This window comes from Sceloporus occidentalis, unplaced genomic scaffold, assembly GCF_023333645.1.
Source record: "Sceloporus occidentalis isolate IW3139 unplaced genomic scaffold, rSceOcc1.0.p SCAF_1, whole genome shotgun sequence".
Taxonomy (NCBI): domain Eukaryota; kingdom Metazoa; phylum Chordata; class Lepidosauria; order Squamata; family Phrynosomatidae; genus Sceloporus; species Sceloporus occidentalis.
Genome location: NW_028316981.1, coordinates 137993090 through 138012216, shown reverse-complemented (window position 1 = coordinate 138012216; position 19127 = coordinate 137993090). Strand labels below are relative to the sequence as shown.

General features: G+C 43.5%; 1 protein-coding gene across 1 annotated transcript in view; it reads left to right on the top strand.

Annotated features, from left to right (window-relative positions):
• Positions 1-1255: 1255 nt before the first annotated feature.
• TIMP2 (TIMP metallopeptidase inhibitor 2) overlaps positions 1256-19127 on the top strand; it is a 39588-nt gene continuing 21716 nt past the window's right edge. Inside the window, exon 1 of the mRNA XM_089538795.1 lies at positions 1256-1632. Within this exon, the coding sequence (XP_089394921.1) occupies positions 1500-1632 (133 nt within the window). The 5' untranslated portion in view covers positions 1256-1499. The remainder of the gene's footprint in view (positions 1633-19127) is intronic.

Here is a 19127-nt window from a genome sequence, read left to right as displayed (position 1 = left end):
AACCTTTTGTCCAGGAGGAATTCCCAGATGTCCTCCATTTTGAGCAGGACTAAGAAGTATCAATTTATGTATACATGAGTGTTCTTAGTTTTTCTTTGGTCATGTGCTCCATTTTTGGGGAATGTCTTCCATTTTGCGGTGCCTGGTCCTCCTTTGCGGTGAGGACATTTGGCCACCCTGCCACCACATTTCCCTCACACTCCTGCTGCTGCTATTCAAGGCTCCCTTCATCTGCCCCACCAGGGACCAAGGGCTCTGACTTGTGGGCAGGGTGAACAGATGTCTTAACCGCCAAGGAGGATGAGGCACCACCAAATGGAGGACATGCAAGAAAAATGGAGGATGTGACCATTTTTTTAACAAGCTAAAAACGCTGCTAGAAATGTCAATCCATTCTTCTTCGTCCTGCTCAAAATGGAGGGTCTTTTTGGAATTCCTCCTGGAGAGAAGGCTGAAATGGAGGACAGGTCCGGGAAAAAGGAGGACAGCTGGCTATCTTACTCTGGGTTATGGGCAGGGTGAGTGATGTCCTAACCACAAATGATGACAAGGCACCGCAAAATGGAGGACCATCAACAAAAGGGGAGGACACTCCCCAATAATAATAAAAAACTCAGGAATACTCTTCAGAAAGATAAATCCCTGCTTCTGAGTCCTGCTCAAAATGGAGGGCTTTTGGAGAAATCCCTCCTGGAGAGATGACTGGAGGACAGGTCCTGGAAAAGGAGGACAGCTGAGCTCCATCCTCCGGGTGTTGGACACAGTGATCAGGCGTCCTTGCAGGGCCTTGATGAAAAATGGAGGACAATCCCAAATAAAAAAGAAAGATAACAAAAGCCTGCTTCTGAGCCCTGCTCAAAATGGAGGACCTTTGGGGAAATCCCTCCAGGAGAGAAGGCTGAAATAGAGGGCAGGTCCTGGAAAGAGAGGGTGGGCAGAGTGACCAGATGTCCCTCCCCGCCAAATGCAGGATCTTCCTGAAAAATGGAGGACGATCCCCAATAATAAGAAAAGGCTCAGGACTACTCTGGAGAAAGACAAACCCTCGCTTCTTCTGGGTCCTGCTCAAAATGGAGGACCTTTGGGGAACTCCCTCCTGGAGGAAGAGAAGGCTGGACTGGAGGAGGAGGCAGAGGAGGCGTCCGGGGCTGGGGAAAGGAGGACGCCTGGTGCCCTGCCTGCCTTGGAGCCCGCCCTGCCTGGCCCAGTGCCACCGAGAGGCGGGGCGCCCAAGCCCTGGAGGGAGCCCATTAAAAAGCCAGCCCTGGAGCCGGAGAAAACACCTCCATAGAAGGCAGCAGCAGCAGCAGCAGCAGAAGCAGAACTAGCAGCAGCAAAGGGGGAAAGGGCAGGAGCTGCTGCAGCCCCGTCCCGCCGTGCCTTGCCTCGCCTTGTCGGAGCCCCTGCGGGCCAGGGCCTGGATGAGGCGGCGGTGAGCCCCTGCGAGCCCTTCCTTCGCCTGCCTCGCCCTCCATCCCTCCTTCCCCGAAGGCGGCAAGATGAGCGCTGTGCTCCGGAGCCTGCTGGCCCTAATGCTGCTGCTGCTGCTCCTGGCCAAGAGGGAGCGCCTGGCCCACGCCTGCAGCTGCTCCCCGGTCCACCCGCAACAGGCGTTTTGCAATGCAGATGTAGGTAAGGAAAGCCCCGCCGCCGCCGCCGCCGCCGCATCCCCTCCCCGCCCGGCCCACGCGCCCCCTCCTCCTTCTCCTCCTCTTCCTCTGGGTGCCCTCCTGCCTCCGACTGCGCTTGGGATTCATATTGGGACGTTGGGCTGCCTTTTGCGTTGTTTCCAATGGGCTGTGCGCCGCCTCGAGTACCTCAACTGGGAGAAAGGCGGGGCACAAGGAAATCACAATTATTATTGCTCCGCAGATTGCCCTTCTACCGACTCCTTCCCCTCCTATGCCCTCTCCCATGCTTTACAAAATAACACACACACACGCTCCCCTGGCCCTAAGTGTTCCTCTCTGCCTGCCTTGCTTTGCTTTTCCTTCCTCCCTTCCTCTCCTGCCCAAGCTCTCACTTCCTCTGCCTCTCTTTTCCTTCCTTCCTTTCTCTTCTGCCCAAGTTCTCTCTCTCTCTTCCATCCTTCCATCCTTCCTTCCTTCCTTCCTTCCTTCCTTCCTTCCTTCCTTCCTCCCTCTTCTGCCCAAGCTCTATCTCTCTCTTTTCCTTCCTTCCTTCCTTCCTCCCTCCCTCCCTTCCTTCCCTGGCTCAAATCTCTCTCTCTCTCCCTGCCTCTCTTTCTTCCTTTTCTTTCTGACCTGATCCACAGGAATTCGTTTGAAAGCACAACTGCAACCACCAACTGGAATCCCTCAGTCCCTGGCCCTGGCTTTCTTCTTCTTGCAAGATGTCAGGCTTCCAGGGGCTGGTGGTGGAAAGAGCTTTGCTACTGAGAAGGGCTGGGGGGGGGGGGGGGAGGAGGAGGAGGTGGAAACTGGAACAAAAAACCACCAGAAAATGAAACTTCACAAGGGGACACAGAAAACACAGAGCCATCTTCTCAGGCATAGACCTGTGGGTGGAGTGTCAGCTCTTTTCCTGTTGGCATGTATGGGCCTATTTAAATAAATGCAACTTTTCTACACACAAAAAAACCTCCAGCATTGCTAGAATGAGGAAGGGAGAACAGGGAAGAGCCAAATACCCACCTCTTTTGAAATCTTGTAAACCAACCGGCAACACCACCTTGCTAAAGAAGCCTACTTGAATTTAGCATGTGCGCAAAGTGACCATTTTTCTGCTTTCAACAGATGGGGCAGAGACACTGCTATTAGTATTTTGGGGGAACTGCGAAGTAACTTGCAGTGAATTAATTTGTAAAAACCTTTGAAGTGCAAATAGTCCAGTGCTGGGCTGGCACTTTTCAAAAGGCTCAAATGGCCTAAAGTCCTTTGGATCCAAGAGAGTGAAGGAAGCCAAACAGACAGATGGAAGGAGGCATGGAAGCACACAAGGCCACAGAGCTGGTCTAATGGCACCAGTAGAGAGACTGCAGGGTTTCATGACACTTGGATCAGCACAAAACAGATTTCCATCTGCTTCTTGTTGTATGCCTTTAAATCATTTCTGACTACTCCAGTGTCATAGTCCATCACTCAATCCACCATCTCCACACAGATCCCAAATACACCAAAATCCAGTGACAGGGTTGCCCTGAGTGTTGGACTATGACACTGGAGTTGTTGTGTGCCTTCAAGCCCTTTCTGACTTATGGTAACTCTAAGCCAAACCTATCATGGGGTTTTCTTGGCAGGTTTTGTTCAGAGGAGGTTTGCCATTGCCTTCCTCTGAGGCTGAGAGTGTGTGATTTGCCTAGAGTCACCCAGTGGGTTTCCATGGTTGGGCAGGAATCTGAGCCATGGACATCAGAGTCATAGTCCAATGCTCCAACGACTATACCACATTGGTTTATATATATTTACTGTATATGCACAGTGAGAGCCAGCTGTGGTAATAAAATAATAATAATAATAATAATAATAATAATAATAATAATAGTGGTCTGAGTGTTGGACTGTGACTCTGGCGACCCAGGGTTTGATTCCCACTTAGCCATGAAACCCATTATGTGACCTTGGGAAAGTCACACTCTCTCAGCTTCAAGGGAAGGCAGTGCTAAACAACCTCTGAACAAATCTTGCCAATAAAACCCCATGATAGATTTGCCTTAGGGTCGCCATAACAACTTGAAGACACACAACAACAACAATAACAAATATTCACAGTCCCTTAAGCTCTTGGCTCAAGGAAAGGAAACTGCCCTCTTGGATAGGAGACATTTGATTCTCTTGAAATGGAGGCCATGTTCCTGCCACACTTTTACATTCAGCTACATGTCATAAACCTGTGCTTCCTATTTCTTGGTGCCCTAGGGCTGTTTGCTTGCCCCATCCCCATCTCCTTCCAGCCCACATAAATCCAGTGGTTCAGTTTACATTTTAAAAAACACAAACAAAACACCTCTCATTAAGTTCAGAACCCATGTTATTTGGTTTATTTTGATTCTCCAGAAAACAGCCAAACAGCCAGTATGGCAATCATTGAGGAAGGTCATAAGGTCACAATGCACTCCTCACCTTCTCATTACACTTCAAAACATCCATCTTTATCATGAAAGGCATCTCCCTGTGGTCTTTAGAGACTGTGGCTGTATCCACATTACAGAAATAATCCATTTTGACACCACTTTAACTGCCCTGAGTCAATGCTATGGAATTCTGGGAATTGTAGTTGATTGTGGCACCAGATCCCTGCAAACTACAGTTCTCAGAATTCCATAGCACAGAGTCAGGACAGTTAAAGTGGTGTCAAAATGGATTATTTCTGCAGTGTGGATGCAGCCTGTGTCTGGTATAGAAATGGGGGAGAAGGGACACATTACACCTGCAGTAGTGAATTTGGCTTCGAAATCCTTTCTTTAGCGTAAGAACAGAGGAATAAAATCACTCTCTTCAAAAGAGTAATGATTTTTAAAAAGTCTCTGAAATCTCATCACATGACCCAGTCAGTGGAGAAATAAATTGAAACAGATCTCACCAAAACCACAGAAATTGATTTCAGTGCCAAGGTGGAATTCTGGAATATGTGAAATGATAATAAAGGAAAAGGTGAGCCTGTGCCTTGCCCTTCCCTACTGCATTACCACAAGGCTGTCAGGCATCTGTTGTTGTTGTTCTGTGCCTTCAACTCTTTCAAGTTTCTTCAGAGAGGGTTTGCCTTTTCCAGCTGAGGCTGAGAGATTGTGACTTGTCCAAGGTCATCCACTGCATTTACATAGCCAAGCCATGATTTGAACCCTGGTCTCCCAGTGCCCTAGTCCAGTGCTCAAACCACTACACCATACTGGCTCTAAGTGAATGAGATTTCCAATTTAGTAGGTGTGGCTTGTAGGTAAGCCCAAGAAATTAACTACTGTAATTCAAATTGGCAGGTGCTTTTTCTAAAAGGAAGAAGAGAAGAGACCCTCCTCTCTAACTTTGCTCTGGGAAGGAAGATCTTTGATCTGGCTGGTTTGGGGAGCAAGAAGGCTCTTTGTTTCTGCTCAACCTTCTGCCTCTGACACTGGCTTCAGGAAGTGCAGGGTTTTGGAGACCATTTCATTTCTTTCCATGCCGAACAGTGCATTATGGGAACTAGCTCTCAGTGTGAGTGGAGAGATGTCTTCACCATGGCCTCCTGCCCAGTGTGGCTGAGGCCCTTATGAGAAAAATTAGCACTGCGTGTTTCCATCTTGTTTCAATCAAGGCCTTCATCTGCCGGCTCAGCTAAATACTGAAGAGGAAGGCTTGACATGGTTCCTTTTTTGTGATGTCATTTGTGTGTCCCTTATACTTGGCAACTGGCAAAAGGGACTGGGAAGGCTGGGGAGGAAGAGAATGACAGGCTGCCTTGCCCTTTTAAACTAGGCACTCATCATGACTAGGTCACTCACCAGTTATTCCTTATTTGTAGGCGTTGTCTTTGTCCCTTCCCAGTTTGCTCAGCTTGGAAACTACTGAAAGGGCTGGGCCTGGCAGGCCCGGACCACAAATTCCACTTTTTTTCCGTGCATAATCCGCTTATTAAGTTTTAACGCATTAAACAAGCAGCCCAGGCCCCCAGCTTCCAGATCTTGCTCTACAGATGGAATTTGGAAATACCTTGGCAAGCCTGCCTCTCTGCTACAACGATTGTATCCATTAAAAGTTCCAGACACTCTGTGTGCCCCAAGTTGCCTTTCCTGATTTTGTAATGTGTCCAGGAACTGAGCGGCTGCTGTCAACAGCAGCTGTCTGCGGTTTCTTTTTGCGTTCCAGTATCTCTTCCTTCCATGGGAGTAGCAGACATTTTTCAGATACGAGAATTTGTTATTTGCATCCACCCAGAAGCATATATTCACATCTGACTAAATCTCGCCTATGAGAATCTTGTAGCTGTTCCTTTGATGTCTTGGGCCCCCAAGGGACCTTTTTGGTCCCTCAAACTATCATGAAAAGATCCTGTTTGTTTTTACATGAGTACTGGAACCATCTTTAGCCACCACGACTCCTGAACCACTCCCCAGTTTCCACAATACTAGCAGCAAGGACCATCTGAGCCTCTCCATAGTTTTAGATCTGGAATTGGACTGTACAGTTTAATGTCTTCAGTTCCATTAGTTTTCCTTAAATTGAATGCCAAAGTCCAGTTTAATAGCAGAACAATCCTAAAGCTTACAGAGAAAAGTCAGCAACCTGGTCTCAAGAGAGTGAAAGTTTGAAAGAGACAACATTGGTTATTCCTTGCCCTGGTACTGTCTAACTGTTACTTAAATCCTTTGGCCATGTTGGCTGAGTGAGTTCTGGGAGCTGTAGTCCCAAAAGTAACATTTCCAACCTCTTTCAAACAAGTGTTTTTCAAGTTTTATTGGCAAGGGCCCAAAGATATGAAGTCATACTGTGCTATATCTGCTAAAGTGCCATCTTGCTACAGTGTCTGCCCTCTTCTTATGTGAAGGAGGATTCTAGACCTTTTAGCAATTTGTAAAAAATCATATTTCATAGTGGTAGCACCTGTAGAGACTTCTCCTTTATTTTCTTCTTCATGAAAGATGCCTGAATCCAGGCCCAGAGGTCAGTGTCATTGTAGTTTAGCACTCAAACAGAGTCTTCCTTCACATCTGGTTGGGGGGGGGGGGGAGAGAATGATTGCTAAAGGATGGGCCCTACATAGTGAAATGAATAATTTGGAAGTGGAAAGGAATGTGTAAATCACAGCAAGAAATGTAATATGAGAAATGGTAGTCACAGAAATGATCGGTCATGGGCTGAACAATATACCCAGTGACACACGTCCAAGAACTAAAGCTAGTACAGCATAGAAGGAAAGGGAGACCTGCCATTTGAATTTCAGTGTGGCTGAGCATGGGAAAAAGAACTTTTCCCCTACTGTTAGTGGGAAGGAAAGTGTCATGTCGGATTCCTGAACCATCATAGCAAATGTTGGCCCAGAGCCTTGTGCTTCTTCAGTCTTCTCCCCCCCTCCCCAATTCCATCCCCACAAACACTGCTTTGTGGTAGGGGGCCCTGTCACTGTCAGGACTCCTTTCCCTTCCTCACAACCTGTTTAGGTTCTTGTTTCTTATAAGTTTTTGTTTCTGTTAACTAGCATTCCAGGATGGTTCCCTGGCCAAAGAATGCTAATTTTGCAAGTACAGTGGGCCCTTGGTATGTACTGGGGTTTGATTCCAGGATTGCCCCCCCCCCCCCCGGACACCAAACTGTGGGTGGTAAAGTCCCATTAAATATACTGGCAGAGTAAAATGGTGTTCCTTATATTAAGGTGTGCTATTTCAAGCTATGGGTGCTTGAATCCATGGAAAAAGAACCTATGGATACAGAGGGCTAACTCTATAACTAAAAAGAATTGCTGTGAATTATCTGGAAGTAAATACAGTTTGGAAAGAAATGCTGCTAGGAGAAAGGCTGTTGGTGAGTCACCCTGAACCTCTGTTGGTTTTTCTGGGTACACCTGTGGTTTTGGCAGATTTTATGATCTTGGTGTAGGAACAGAAGGAACAGAGGAAGTTGCCTTCATCTCAGTCAGACTATTGGCTCGTCTAGTACAGTATTGTTTACTCAAAGATTGGCAATGGCTGACTAGGATTTTGGAGCAATTCTGTTTTAGTTCTGCCTAGAGATGTGGACATTTTGCATGCAACAAATTTGCCCCCTTCTCAAGAAATAACTAATACTTACTATATCATGTGGCTTCAAGTTGACTTTAACTTATGGCAATGTCATAAGGTTTTCTTTTCAAGATTTCTTCAGAGGGATGTGCCATTGCTTTTCTTTGATGCTGATTTGCAGAAGGGCAGTTAGAGGATTTCCATAGCTGAGCAGGGATTCAAAGCCCAGTCTCCTGGCATCATAGTCCAACACTCAAACCACTACAGCACATTGGTTCAACTGATACTTCCCAGCACCTTTCTTGTACTCAACATCCTTTTGCATGTTTTTCCTCCTTTGGCAGAAAGATATTGAAGCAAGCATGGGGAATTTATTTTGCCTCTGGATATGAGTGGTGCTCACAAATGTTGGTGAGTGCAGTGGGTTATTATTCCATGTTTTCCTCACATATACCAGAGACTTTGCTTTAAAAAAACAAACCAGAACCCATTGAATTGCCTTTTAAAATGAGTAGGCAAATTCATGAGTAAGTGATAAAGCCATCTTAAGACATTGTAATGCTTCCTACAGAATTACACAGTGCTATAGGACTGCCAAACTAATACCACATCTGAAGTGGGAGGGAGGGCATGAAGAATGGCAGTGAGGGGCTGTTATTCCACTAAGCAGCATTCATTGATTGAGGTAGTTACTTATTTCTGTTTAATATTAAGAGTGGGCCTGAGAATAGATATATTAGTTATTATTGTTGTATGCATTCAAGTTCTTTCCTACTTATGGTGGCCATATCATGGGATTTTCTTGGCAAGATTTGTTCAGAAGTGGGTTACCTTTGCTTTTCTTTGAGAGAATGTGACTTGCCCAAAATGAATGGGGATTCACGCCCTGGTCTCCAGAGTTGTAGTCCAACCCTCAAACTTTAACTATAGCTAAATGAAGACTTCTTGCTAAGAAGCAATATACCTTAGAATACTTGACTCTGAGAAGAAACTTCCTTAGTGCCTTTCTGAGTTTTCCAGAGGCATCTGGTTGGCTGCTTAGCAAGATTGCCATGGACTGCAATCAGCAAGGCTCATCTCATATTCTTACACTATTTTCTTGGGTGTGCAGGCACAAGCCAGAATGCAGACACATGTACATCTGTGCTGATTTTACTTCCCTTGAGGAAACCCTATTGGCTGGCATGAACCATGGAGAAGCAACAGATGTCTGTTTACTCTGCTTGCATTCCATCAGGCTTCTCGTACTAGAGTCAGCAGCAGCCATGCTGTCTGCAGTTTACTAGTACAATATTCTTGGCATTGCCTTCATGCCATCCCCCACAGCACCAGTCCATGACAGAACACCCACACGGGGCTCCATTTCAGTCTAAGAATTCTAGTAGCAGCTTTGTATGACACTTAGGCAGTATGTGACAGCCTTTTTCCTCCTGGCATCTATGACTTGTGTTTAGCATCTCTCATGCACCCCCATTCCATCCTCATCTATCATGTCAGATTAGCCACACACACACACACACACACACACTCCATCCACATTCTGCCAGAACTCCTGAAGTTCTTTCCAACTGAAGGATATGGGGTTTTGAACTGTTCTGGTGACTGCCATGGGCCTTTCTCCTTCCTTCTACCATGGCCTGTGTCGGTGCTGAAATCCATCTTCCAGAATGTCCATTTTGGCTCTAGTTCTTCCTTCTACTCTTAAGTGCAGCAGAATGTGCTGACATATCCTAAACCAGACCATGAAGTAGTTTCTCAACACTTAGATGATTGGTTGGGATTGTCCCTTGGGTACTGGTAAGACGGGTAATAAACATTTTGAAATATATACTTATATGTATTTGTATCTAAATTAATTTGCAACGAGCAAAAATCAGACACAAGAAAGTGCATCACAGTCTCAGATCAGACATGGAGTGTATAAATGTTTATGTTACGTTTCTCCAAATTCAGAACATAGCTTGGAACAAAACAACAATATTAAAAAATCATGACAATTTTTAAAAGACAATGGTTAACTTTTTCCATTTCTCAGGACTAACTGGTTTGTTATTTTTAGCCCATCTGAACTGGTATGTGTTTAAAAAACACCCTGTCCATCTCATCATTTGATATAACACCTGCAATAGGTGCAAGGCAGCAGTGTGAGGAGCATTACAATCTAGTAATGATCCATGTGATATTTCTCCTCCACCATTTAGTGGTACTGCACACCTTATTGGTGGAAAAGTAACTAATAAGTTGAAATGGTGCTGCAAAATGAGTGAAGGTATCCCTTGTTAAGTTACAGTCATAGTGTACTTACATCTTTGTTTTTAAGAAAGAAATTAATTACATATTATCAGTTATTTTTAAATAACTGGTTTAATCTTCATTAATACTAGTTTTAATTATTAATTAGTCTTGCCACTCTGAGTCGCAGTCCTGGGAAAAGAGCGGGATACAAATAAATATAATAATAATAATAATAATAATAATACAATAATAGTTTTAAACTTTAGGAAGCACATAGGGCTTCTTCCCCACTACCTTTTTTTCTTGATTCCCTTCTTTCATTTTATAGTAGGGGCTGGACTCCATTTCAGCTCTCGCTAAATTACACAGCGTGCACACACATTTAAGACAATTTAATTTCAATTACTATAAAAAGTCTTATACAGATTTTATCACATATTAATGCTGAGCAGTCGAATGTTTTTTTTAGAAAAGTAAAGATTTTTGATTGACTTGTATATAAGCCCACTATTTTTTTAATAATAGTTAATCAGTGCACAGTGAGTCTGCAGAACCAGATGAGCATAATTACATATCTGAGACTTGATGTGCTACATTGTTTGGCACTTTGTGTTTGTTGTTGTGTGCCTCCAAGTCATTTCTGACTTATAAACTATATTATTATTATTATTATTATTATTATTATTATTATTATTATGGCGACCCTAAGGCCACTCTATCACAGGGTTTTCTTAGCAAGATTTGTTCATAGGGAGTTTGCTTTGCCTTTCTCTGAGGCTGAGAGAGTGTGATTTGCTCAAGATCACCCACTGAGTTTACATGGCTGTATGGGGATTTCAACCCTGGTCTCCAGAATCATAGGAGTTTATCACACCAGGGCCAATTCAGTAATGAAAGCTAAACACAACAGTAGCAATGCAGCGCTCACTATTTTCGCACAGTTATGCAGTCGTGCAATTATTGTGACATTCCCCTATAATATCATAATTGTGTTTCTCACACATCATGAATGAATTGCTAGTATATTAGAATTGATCGTTTCACGCATGCACCGTTTCAGAGCTGTGACACGTGTCTTGAAATCATGTTTCTGTCCCACACAGAATAAAAGACAACAAAGTAAAATTTATTACTTCACCACATTGTTTTAATCCAGTGTAAACAAAATTGTGCCCCATGACTCAAAGGAAGATTGAAATCTACTGCAAAACTGATCCTGGCAAAGAGAATGGATTGCCTCCACTAGAGTGCATTCTGGGTATCCCTGGTTGCCTCCACAATAGTGCAAATGAAGTACGATTAACTTTCACACTCTTGCAATCGCACTTCATTTGCACTGTTGAGAAGCCATTCATGGGACTGCCCTGTGAATGGTTTGTTGCAGGAGAATACCAGGTTCTTCATGGGAGAAGTCCTGGATGTGCCTGCTGTTGTCTGAAAATCTTCAGCGCAATCATGTGCAATTATGCCGGGATTATGTTTTTTACTCCTGGCTTTTTCACCATGTGATAATCTCCATAGTTCAGTGCTGAAACCACTTCACCACACTGGCTCTCAGCATATATTTTTTTTGTATCTTTAAAAAAGTAACCAATTATTTAAAACCCTCATGTCCTTGGCTGCTGCTTGAAGTTTAGAAAAGACTCACGTGGTGTCCTGTTCTTGCATTTAATGTAACATGTAGTTTGGCCCAAGTAGAAAATTGGGGGAGTCATTCTCAATGGGGAATAAGAGAGGTGCAGACTGGAGGAAAAGATGAAAAGAAATGGAATTTGACAATTAATTTCTGTATGAAATACAATGTCTTCTTCTGTGTGTCTAAGAACACTGAAAAGTTGCATCATGTTGTTTAGGGCAATGTTTTAGAAAGTTATGTGATGTAGGCCTGAATATCATACTGTATGAGCAAAGCAGTGTTTTGAGTTAGGTTGGTGAGACTCATCTCTGCATGTAAAGGGTGGAGAAGATATGCACTGATTGAGGTTTTTTTTTGTGGGCCTGGCACAGGAGAAGATGCCAGGACATCACTGGACAGATTTCCCCTGTTTAAAAAGGGCTGTCCTAGGTATGGTCTCTTCTTCATACTGTTCTACATCATCCAAAATATGCCACCTTAAATGTCTTAGGCCCAATTTAAATGGGACTTTGCGCTGCCCTTGTCACGTGCTAGGGGTTGGCCAAGGACGCAGCGTCCATACCGGCCTCACCCCTAGCACATGACGGGGGCATCAAAATGGTGGTGCCCTGCACACACGGGTGCCGCATTTTGATGCGACGGATGCATAGCGTCCGCACGTCCCGTCGTGCTGGCGACGTCACGAGTGTGCCATTTGCACACTCGGGCATCACAAGTGCAACGCAAAAAGAACCCGCTTTTTGTGGGTTCTTTTTCCACCACCGGGAAGCCTCGCCGTTTGGCAGCTGAGGTTTCCCGCCAGAACCACCCTTCACTTTTTGTTATGTTTGTGGCTGGCAAATAAAACAGTTTTTTACCTTGTTTTGGAAGAGTTCAGAACCTGGATGGGCTCCCACAAGATGTAGGAGTAGCTAGTGTTACTAATTCTGTCCATGCTCAATTGTAGCTTTGTTGGTTCTTATCCCCAAAAAAGCACATGAATAACAACCTCAACTACTTAAGTTGCATATTTGGCACCTGTAAGATGGTTTAGGCTTTTGGTATAGGTCCTCTCCAGGGCAGCAAACAAAGAGGGGATTGGAACCCTTGCTGTTGTAAGTAGTTGGAATGTAACTTGTACCACCTCAGGACTTTTCCTTTTCTTTTCTCTTTTCTTTTTGGCTTAAAAGAGATGTGCTGATTAGCCAGAAATATGATGGTCAGGAAAGGACAATTTCTAGTTTATTGTGAGTGTAGACACTTCTGTTTATGAGCTCAGCCTTTTCCTGTGAATAGCAGGGAGACTCATTGTGTCTTAATCCACCACTAAGTGGGAGGAAGTGGTTGAGATGGGAGAGATATCCTTGGTTTCTTGTGCATACCAGATAGGAAACTGCAAGGAGTTCTATGGAAGCTGTGGACCAGATAATTGTTTATTTTGGTGTTAAATGGAAAGTGTAGGCATATTACTCACTGAGTAAAACATTGAGCTGAGGAAGTGGAAATGTTGAGCCAGAAGCAGTATTTCAGAAGATCATCTTTGCTTGTGTTTTACAGCACACCAAAGAGATCAATACAATCCAGCAGCTGTTGCGTTTGTTTGTTGAGGCTGGAGCAGATCACTCCCTTAGCATAATTGTTCTTTGTTTCTGATCAGTCATTGTCCTTGATCTCCAGCACCAAGCAAGGAAATGTTATAAAATCAAGACTCAGAAGTAAAGCAGTTTGACACCACTTTAACTGATATGGCTCAATTCTATGGAATCCTGGGATTTGTAGTTTGGTGGGATGCAAGAGTTCTCTTGGCAGGGAAGGCTAAATATCTCACAAAAGTACAAATCCCAGAATTCTACAGCATTGAGTCATGGCACTTAAAGTAGTGTCAAACTGCTTTATTCCTGTAGTGTAGACACACAGTCAAATTCTGAAATGGAAGAACAGTCAAAGTTTTAATCTCCTTTGATCTAAGCCCAGTCTTTCCTGATGATTGTAATTATACTTCAAAATTGCAATTTCAAATTGGGAGGTGGCTCACCTGTTCATCTAGATCTTGTTCTGTATTTGAAGCAGGGGGTGGGGTGGATATATGGTTTTAAAAAGCAAAAGAAGTGCATTAACCTCATGATATAAAAAGAGCCTTGTTGAGTCAGGCTTATCTAGTCCAGCATTTGGTTCATGCAGTGGCTATGCTGTTGTTTTTGGGAAACTCACCTGCCAGCATGTCATAAGGGCAACAGCATTTTTGTCCCTCCAAAAGTGGTGTACAGAGGCATACTGCCTCTGATGCGAGACATGATATGCAGTCAGAATGACTAGAAGTCATTTGATAGGTGGCCAGTGGTGATCTCTACTTCCTGTGGTAGTGGTATCCACAGTTTAAATATGGACTGTATGCTGAAGTACTTCCTTTTATCTTCCTTTTGTCTTTCTTCTTCAGCAAATTATTCTGCAGTGAGAAGGGGGGGGGACCTTGATGAAAGCCCATGCTCGATTAACCATTCCCCTCACCATAACCGAAAAGCCCAAAACAGTACAGCCACTGTTTTTTGTGGGTTTTTTGGGCTATGTGGCCATGTTCTAGAAGAGTTTATTCCTGATGTTTTGCCAGCCACAAAAAACTATGGATGCCGGTCATGAAAGACTGATGCAGTAACTAGGGATGGCATCTCTCCTCTAAATGCCTGCTTGGAGTCGGTAATGGGCTGGATGAGGAAAAACAAACTCAGCTTGAATCCAGAGAAAACGGATGTACTAGTGATAGGCTCGCCCGGTCCGGGTGGTGAAATTTGTCCACCTGTCCTGAATGGGGTCACGCTCCCCCTGAAGGACTCAGTTCGCAGTTTGGGGGTGCTTTTGGACTCGTCGCTCCAGCTGACTTCTCAGGTGGATGTGACGGTCAGAAGCACCTGTTACCAGCTTCAGCTGATACTCCAGCTGTGACCCTACCTAGGCCGGGAGGACGTTGAAACAGTGGTACATGCTCTGGTAACCTCTCGGTTGGATTTCTGTAATGCGCTCTACATGGGGCAACCCTTGTACCAAACCCGTAAGCTTCAGCTAGTGCAGAATATGGCAGCTAGGCTGGTCACTGGCTGTCCCAGGGCCGACCATATAACACCGATTCTGCATGATCTCCATTGGCTGCCTGTTCGCTTCCGGGCACAATACAAGGTGTTGGTTATAACCTATAAAGCCCTAAATGGCTTGGGCCCAGGGTACTTGGAGGACCGCCTCTCCCCATATAGTCCGCCCCGCACACTCAGGTCGTCTGGGAAGAATCTGTTGAGGATCCCGACAACGAGATATGTATCAGCATCACAAAGGGCCTTTTCTATTTTGGCCCCTGGGATCTGGAACACCCTTCCTGAGGAACTCCGCTCCGCCACCTCCCTGGATCTCTTTAAAAAGAGACTTAAGACCTTCCTGTTTCGGCAAGCCTTCCCCGATGCTCCTTGATGATATATGACTCCCCGCTATATGTACAGCATTATCGAGCACATTTAGCTGGCCTGGATTTGATGTATGATTTTAATCTGTATTTTGAAATGTTTTTATTGAAGATTTATTTATGTATTGCAATTTTTATCCTATATTTTGTATTTGATACTGCAATTTTTACCTGTATACCGCTATGATCAACACGGAATAGTGGTTTATAAATAAAACTTATTATTATTACTATTATTATTCGACTTCACAGTACAGCCTCTCTTCATAAGGTAATGTCCCTAAACATTGCAAACTTTCTGAATAGAGTGACCCAGCCTCTTAATAATTCAGTTGCTCTTTTCTATAACTTTCCCAAATCTACAATATCCTTAAAAAAATATTTAGAGTCTTTATATCCCTCTCTTCAGCCACAAAGGCTTTGAAAGCTGCTTACAGATGGTTGATCTGAGATGACCAGAACTGTATGCAGTATTACAATTATACTCGCAATGTAGATTTTTGCAAAGCTGGGCAGCATGCAGTCCCCAAGACTGTTTTATGTTCCCTAGCCCCCTTCCAGCTGTGCTGCCAAAATCTGACAGCAAATAACATCATCAGATTTCAGCAGAAATTGCTAAACACAATTAAAGTGACCCTATTATGTTGGCTTTCAATTAGGTTTTATGGTTTCCTGCTGAAATTCAGTGGCAAACTGGGAGAACCTCAAATTCATGCTTGTTTTAATGGCTTATAGAGCCACTGAATTTTGGTAGTGGAGGGCATAGGGAGAGGAGATGTGACCAATTGGGGGGGGGGGGTCCCTAGATCCATCAGAATTGCCCAGTCCTGGTGCAAAAGCATTTTTATATTGACAGTTCTCTTTTTACTTCATTTTACAATGAACCTCAGAATGGAGTTTTGCCAGGCAGAAGAAAGCTGAAATCTTCTCTCCATTCAGTTGCCCCAGGACATTGTTTCTTCCAGTGGAGATGCTGAAGCCTTGCTGGAGGAAAAAGAAAAACATTTCTGGAACATATGCAGTGGGAACTAGTAGGGAGAGGTTTCAGTACTGGCTGGCTGTATGACCTTTAGAGGCATGCGTCCATGTAGTACAGGTCTTTTAAAATCAGACCCACCCACTCACGTGGTTTTAAAAAGTAGCATACCACCTAAGTCATGGACCTCCCTTCCCCCCATTTTTAACATATTTCGAGGCTCACTGGACTTGCACTCAATATGTACAAAATGCTGGAAAGGAGTAAGGAGAAGTAGAGCTCAGAAAAGGGACTTTTTTGGTCTACAACTCATGAATCATAAGTCACCATGGCCATTAGGAGTGTGAGAGGGGGAAACTTAACTTTTCCAAGCTCTGAGGAGAACAGTATATTGCTGGAGGCCATAGAAGGCTGCAACAGCAAACTGTAAAATAGGGAGAATTGATAGGTGACTTGTTGCAATTGAGGTGCAATTGGAGGGCCTTTTTATTACAAGAGCTGGAGACAGTGTGTCTTAGAGTTCCACGTGTCACTTCATTCTGATAATTTACTCTGGGAATCTTTCTGGGACATCTGCCATGGAATCCATTTAAACCTCATAATTATTGTGTTTTGCATTGCCAAATACTACAGATCTGTAGATCATAGCCAGGACTGCATTACTATTATGTACTTTTAAGACTTCCTGTCTTTTGTTTACATAGATTGTACAGTTTCTGAAAAAGCTTTATAGCTTTTCCCATGTGGAAAGCAAATTTCTGCATTTAAAAAATATGTTTATGTCTGGCTTTGTATTTTGTACACCTTTTTCTAATTCACTTCACTGCTCATTCAGAATCTTTTATATCCATACATAACACAGAGGACCTTGTCTTGACTAAAATATTTCTCACAGTTTTCAGACATTGCAGGTGACCGTTTGAAAAGTCTGGGATAGATGGCAGACTCATTTTACCTCATTTTGTTTTGATTAAACGGTTTGTGTTTGCTTTGCTAGGATCTCTTTCACATTACACAATTATAGCACTTGGCTATTGCTTTAATTGCCATAGCTGCTTCCTGTGAAGTTCTGTGATTTGTAGTTAGGAGACGTGCTAGAGCTCCTTCGTAGAGAATTTTAAATGCGCCTCTTTAAACTGCAAATTCTAGGATTGCATAGGATTGAACTATGGCAGTTATACTTGTAACTATAATTGTTTGGTGCTTCTCTTACAGGCGTCCCTGGTGTGTTGCCTAGTCTCTTTTTTATGTGTGCCAGAGTGGGATACAGATAGATGGTCAATGAGAAAAGAATAGGGACATGCCCAAAATCTACCATGCAGTGGGGCAAAAGTGCTTCACAAGTGCAGAATTAGGTGCCCTGCCTGCTGTTGTCTTTGTGTTTAAACTTGAGGGCTGTCACTCTATCTATACAGTACTGCATCACTCCCAAAACCAGAGTTGCCAAGTAAGTAATTCCATTTCCCTCTGGTTAAATTGGTTCCTTTCTCACCCAAGGAACCATCCTGTTTGAAATTATGCCAACAAAAGCATGCTGGATCAGAGGCCAGCCTAACATGTATCTGATTTCCCTTTTCCAAAGTCTGAAACATGATTTACAGTGCAGCAGGTCTCATCTGAACTCAGCATGCTAAAATAACACCTGTTGATCTCTGGATTGGGCTCCCTACATGTGGGAAATCTATTTCATTGCTAGAAATGTCAACCCAACAATTGCTGCAGCTACTTGCATGTGTGAAATGGCATTTCACATATGGCATCCTGTTTCTGTGCTTGGATTGAGTCCAGATTCTATACTTGTGGTTGTACTATTGCTGACTGTGGGATGACCAATCCACTGTCTCTATTATAACATTCTTGCTTAAAAGTGAGATGGCTTGGCATGTGAATGTGTCACTGATCTACGGTAGTGATCCCATGCATTTAGTTGTATATCAGATAGTCAGCTGTAAGTATAATGACTTCTTAAATGGCAGACTCTCCATAGATAGCAGACCGAGGGCAGTGTGCCCAAGAGGAGATTTTCCTTTGATTTGCCATCCTTACCATTGGTTAATGTTTCCCTTGGGTTAAAGGCAACACTAGCAGATATACTGTATTTGGAAATGGAACAAACTATATGCCCTGCCTTAGATGGACGATTTAATTATTCCCTTCCATAAGTAGTCTGTTCTATAAGTAGTTCCTCTATTATGAGAGAAAATTTATTGTTGTGTACGTTCAAGTCATTTCCAACTTTCAACCTAAGGTGAACCTATTCGTAGATATATTTTTTTGCAAGATTTGTTCAGAGATTTGAGTCTGAGAGCATGTGATTTGCCCAGAGTCACTCAGTAGATTTTCATGGCCCAGCAGGGATTTGAACTCTGGTCTCCAGGGTCATACCCCAGTGCTCAAATCATTACACCATGCTAGCTGCCCCTTAGAAGAAGTATGCCTCTGTCTAGCAGTAGCTGGAGAGTGAGAGATGGAGGACGCAATTGTTCTCATGTCCTACTGGCAGTCTTTCTGGATGGAACTGGTCCGCTGCTGTGTGAATAAAATTTTGGACCAGATAGGCCTTCTTCTGATCCAATCAACCTCATTTGATGTATTTAAAATTAGAGAAGTCATTTGTCGTGTTTAAGCTCTTCCCTATCCGTCCTTTAGTACTGAAGAAGCATAAGGCACAGGATAAGGCAGTAAGGTATAGTCCTCCTTTACAACTGGTGATAACAACAATGATAATTATATGTATATTTGTTTTGCTTTTCCTCCAGTCTGAGACTCAAGGTGGCTTACAAAAGGTAAAACAGTTAAAAACTACACTTAAAATGCTTACTTCGTACAAAATTTTAAAATGTAATTAAACTATCAATAAAATGAAAAGGAGTTAAAAGCATAACCATTAAAAAGAAGAACAAATATAAACAGTGCCATGCATAAAATGCCTCCCCCCCTCAACAGTCAGCTCTCAAAGACCTGCCAAAACAAAAAAGTCTTTAGTTACCTATGAAAGGTCAGCAAACAGGATGTCAATCTAAGGCCCCATTCCCACTGGCCTATAATGTGGATTAGGACGTGAATCATGGGTGCATCGTTTCCATTTGAGCGCGCATTTGACCCGCATTGCTCCGATATCGTTCCCATTGGAATTCGAATCTGAATCGAATTATCCTGAAAAACCTGAATTATAGGTCGGTAAACTGGTTTAAAAAAACAG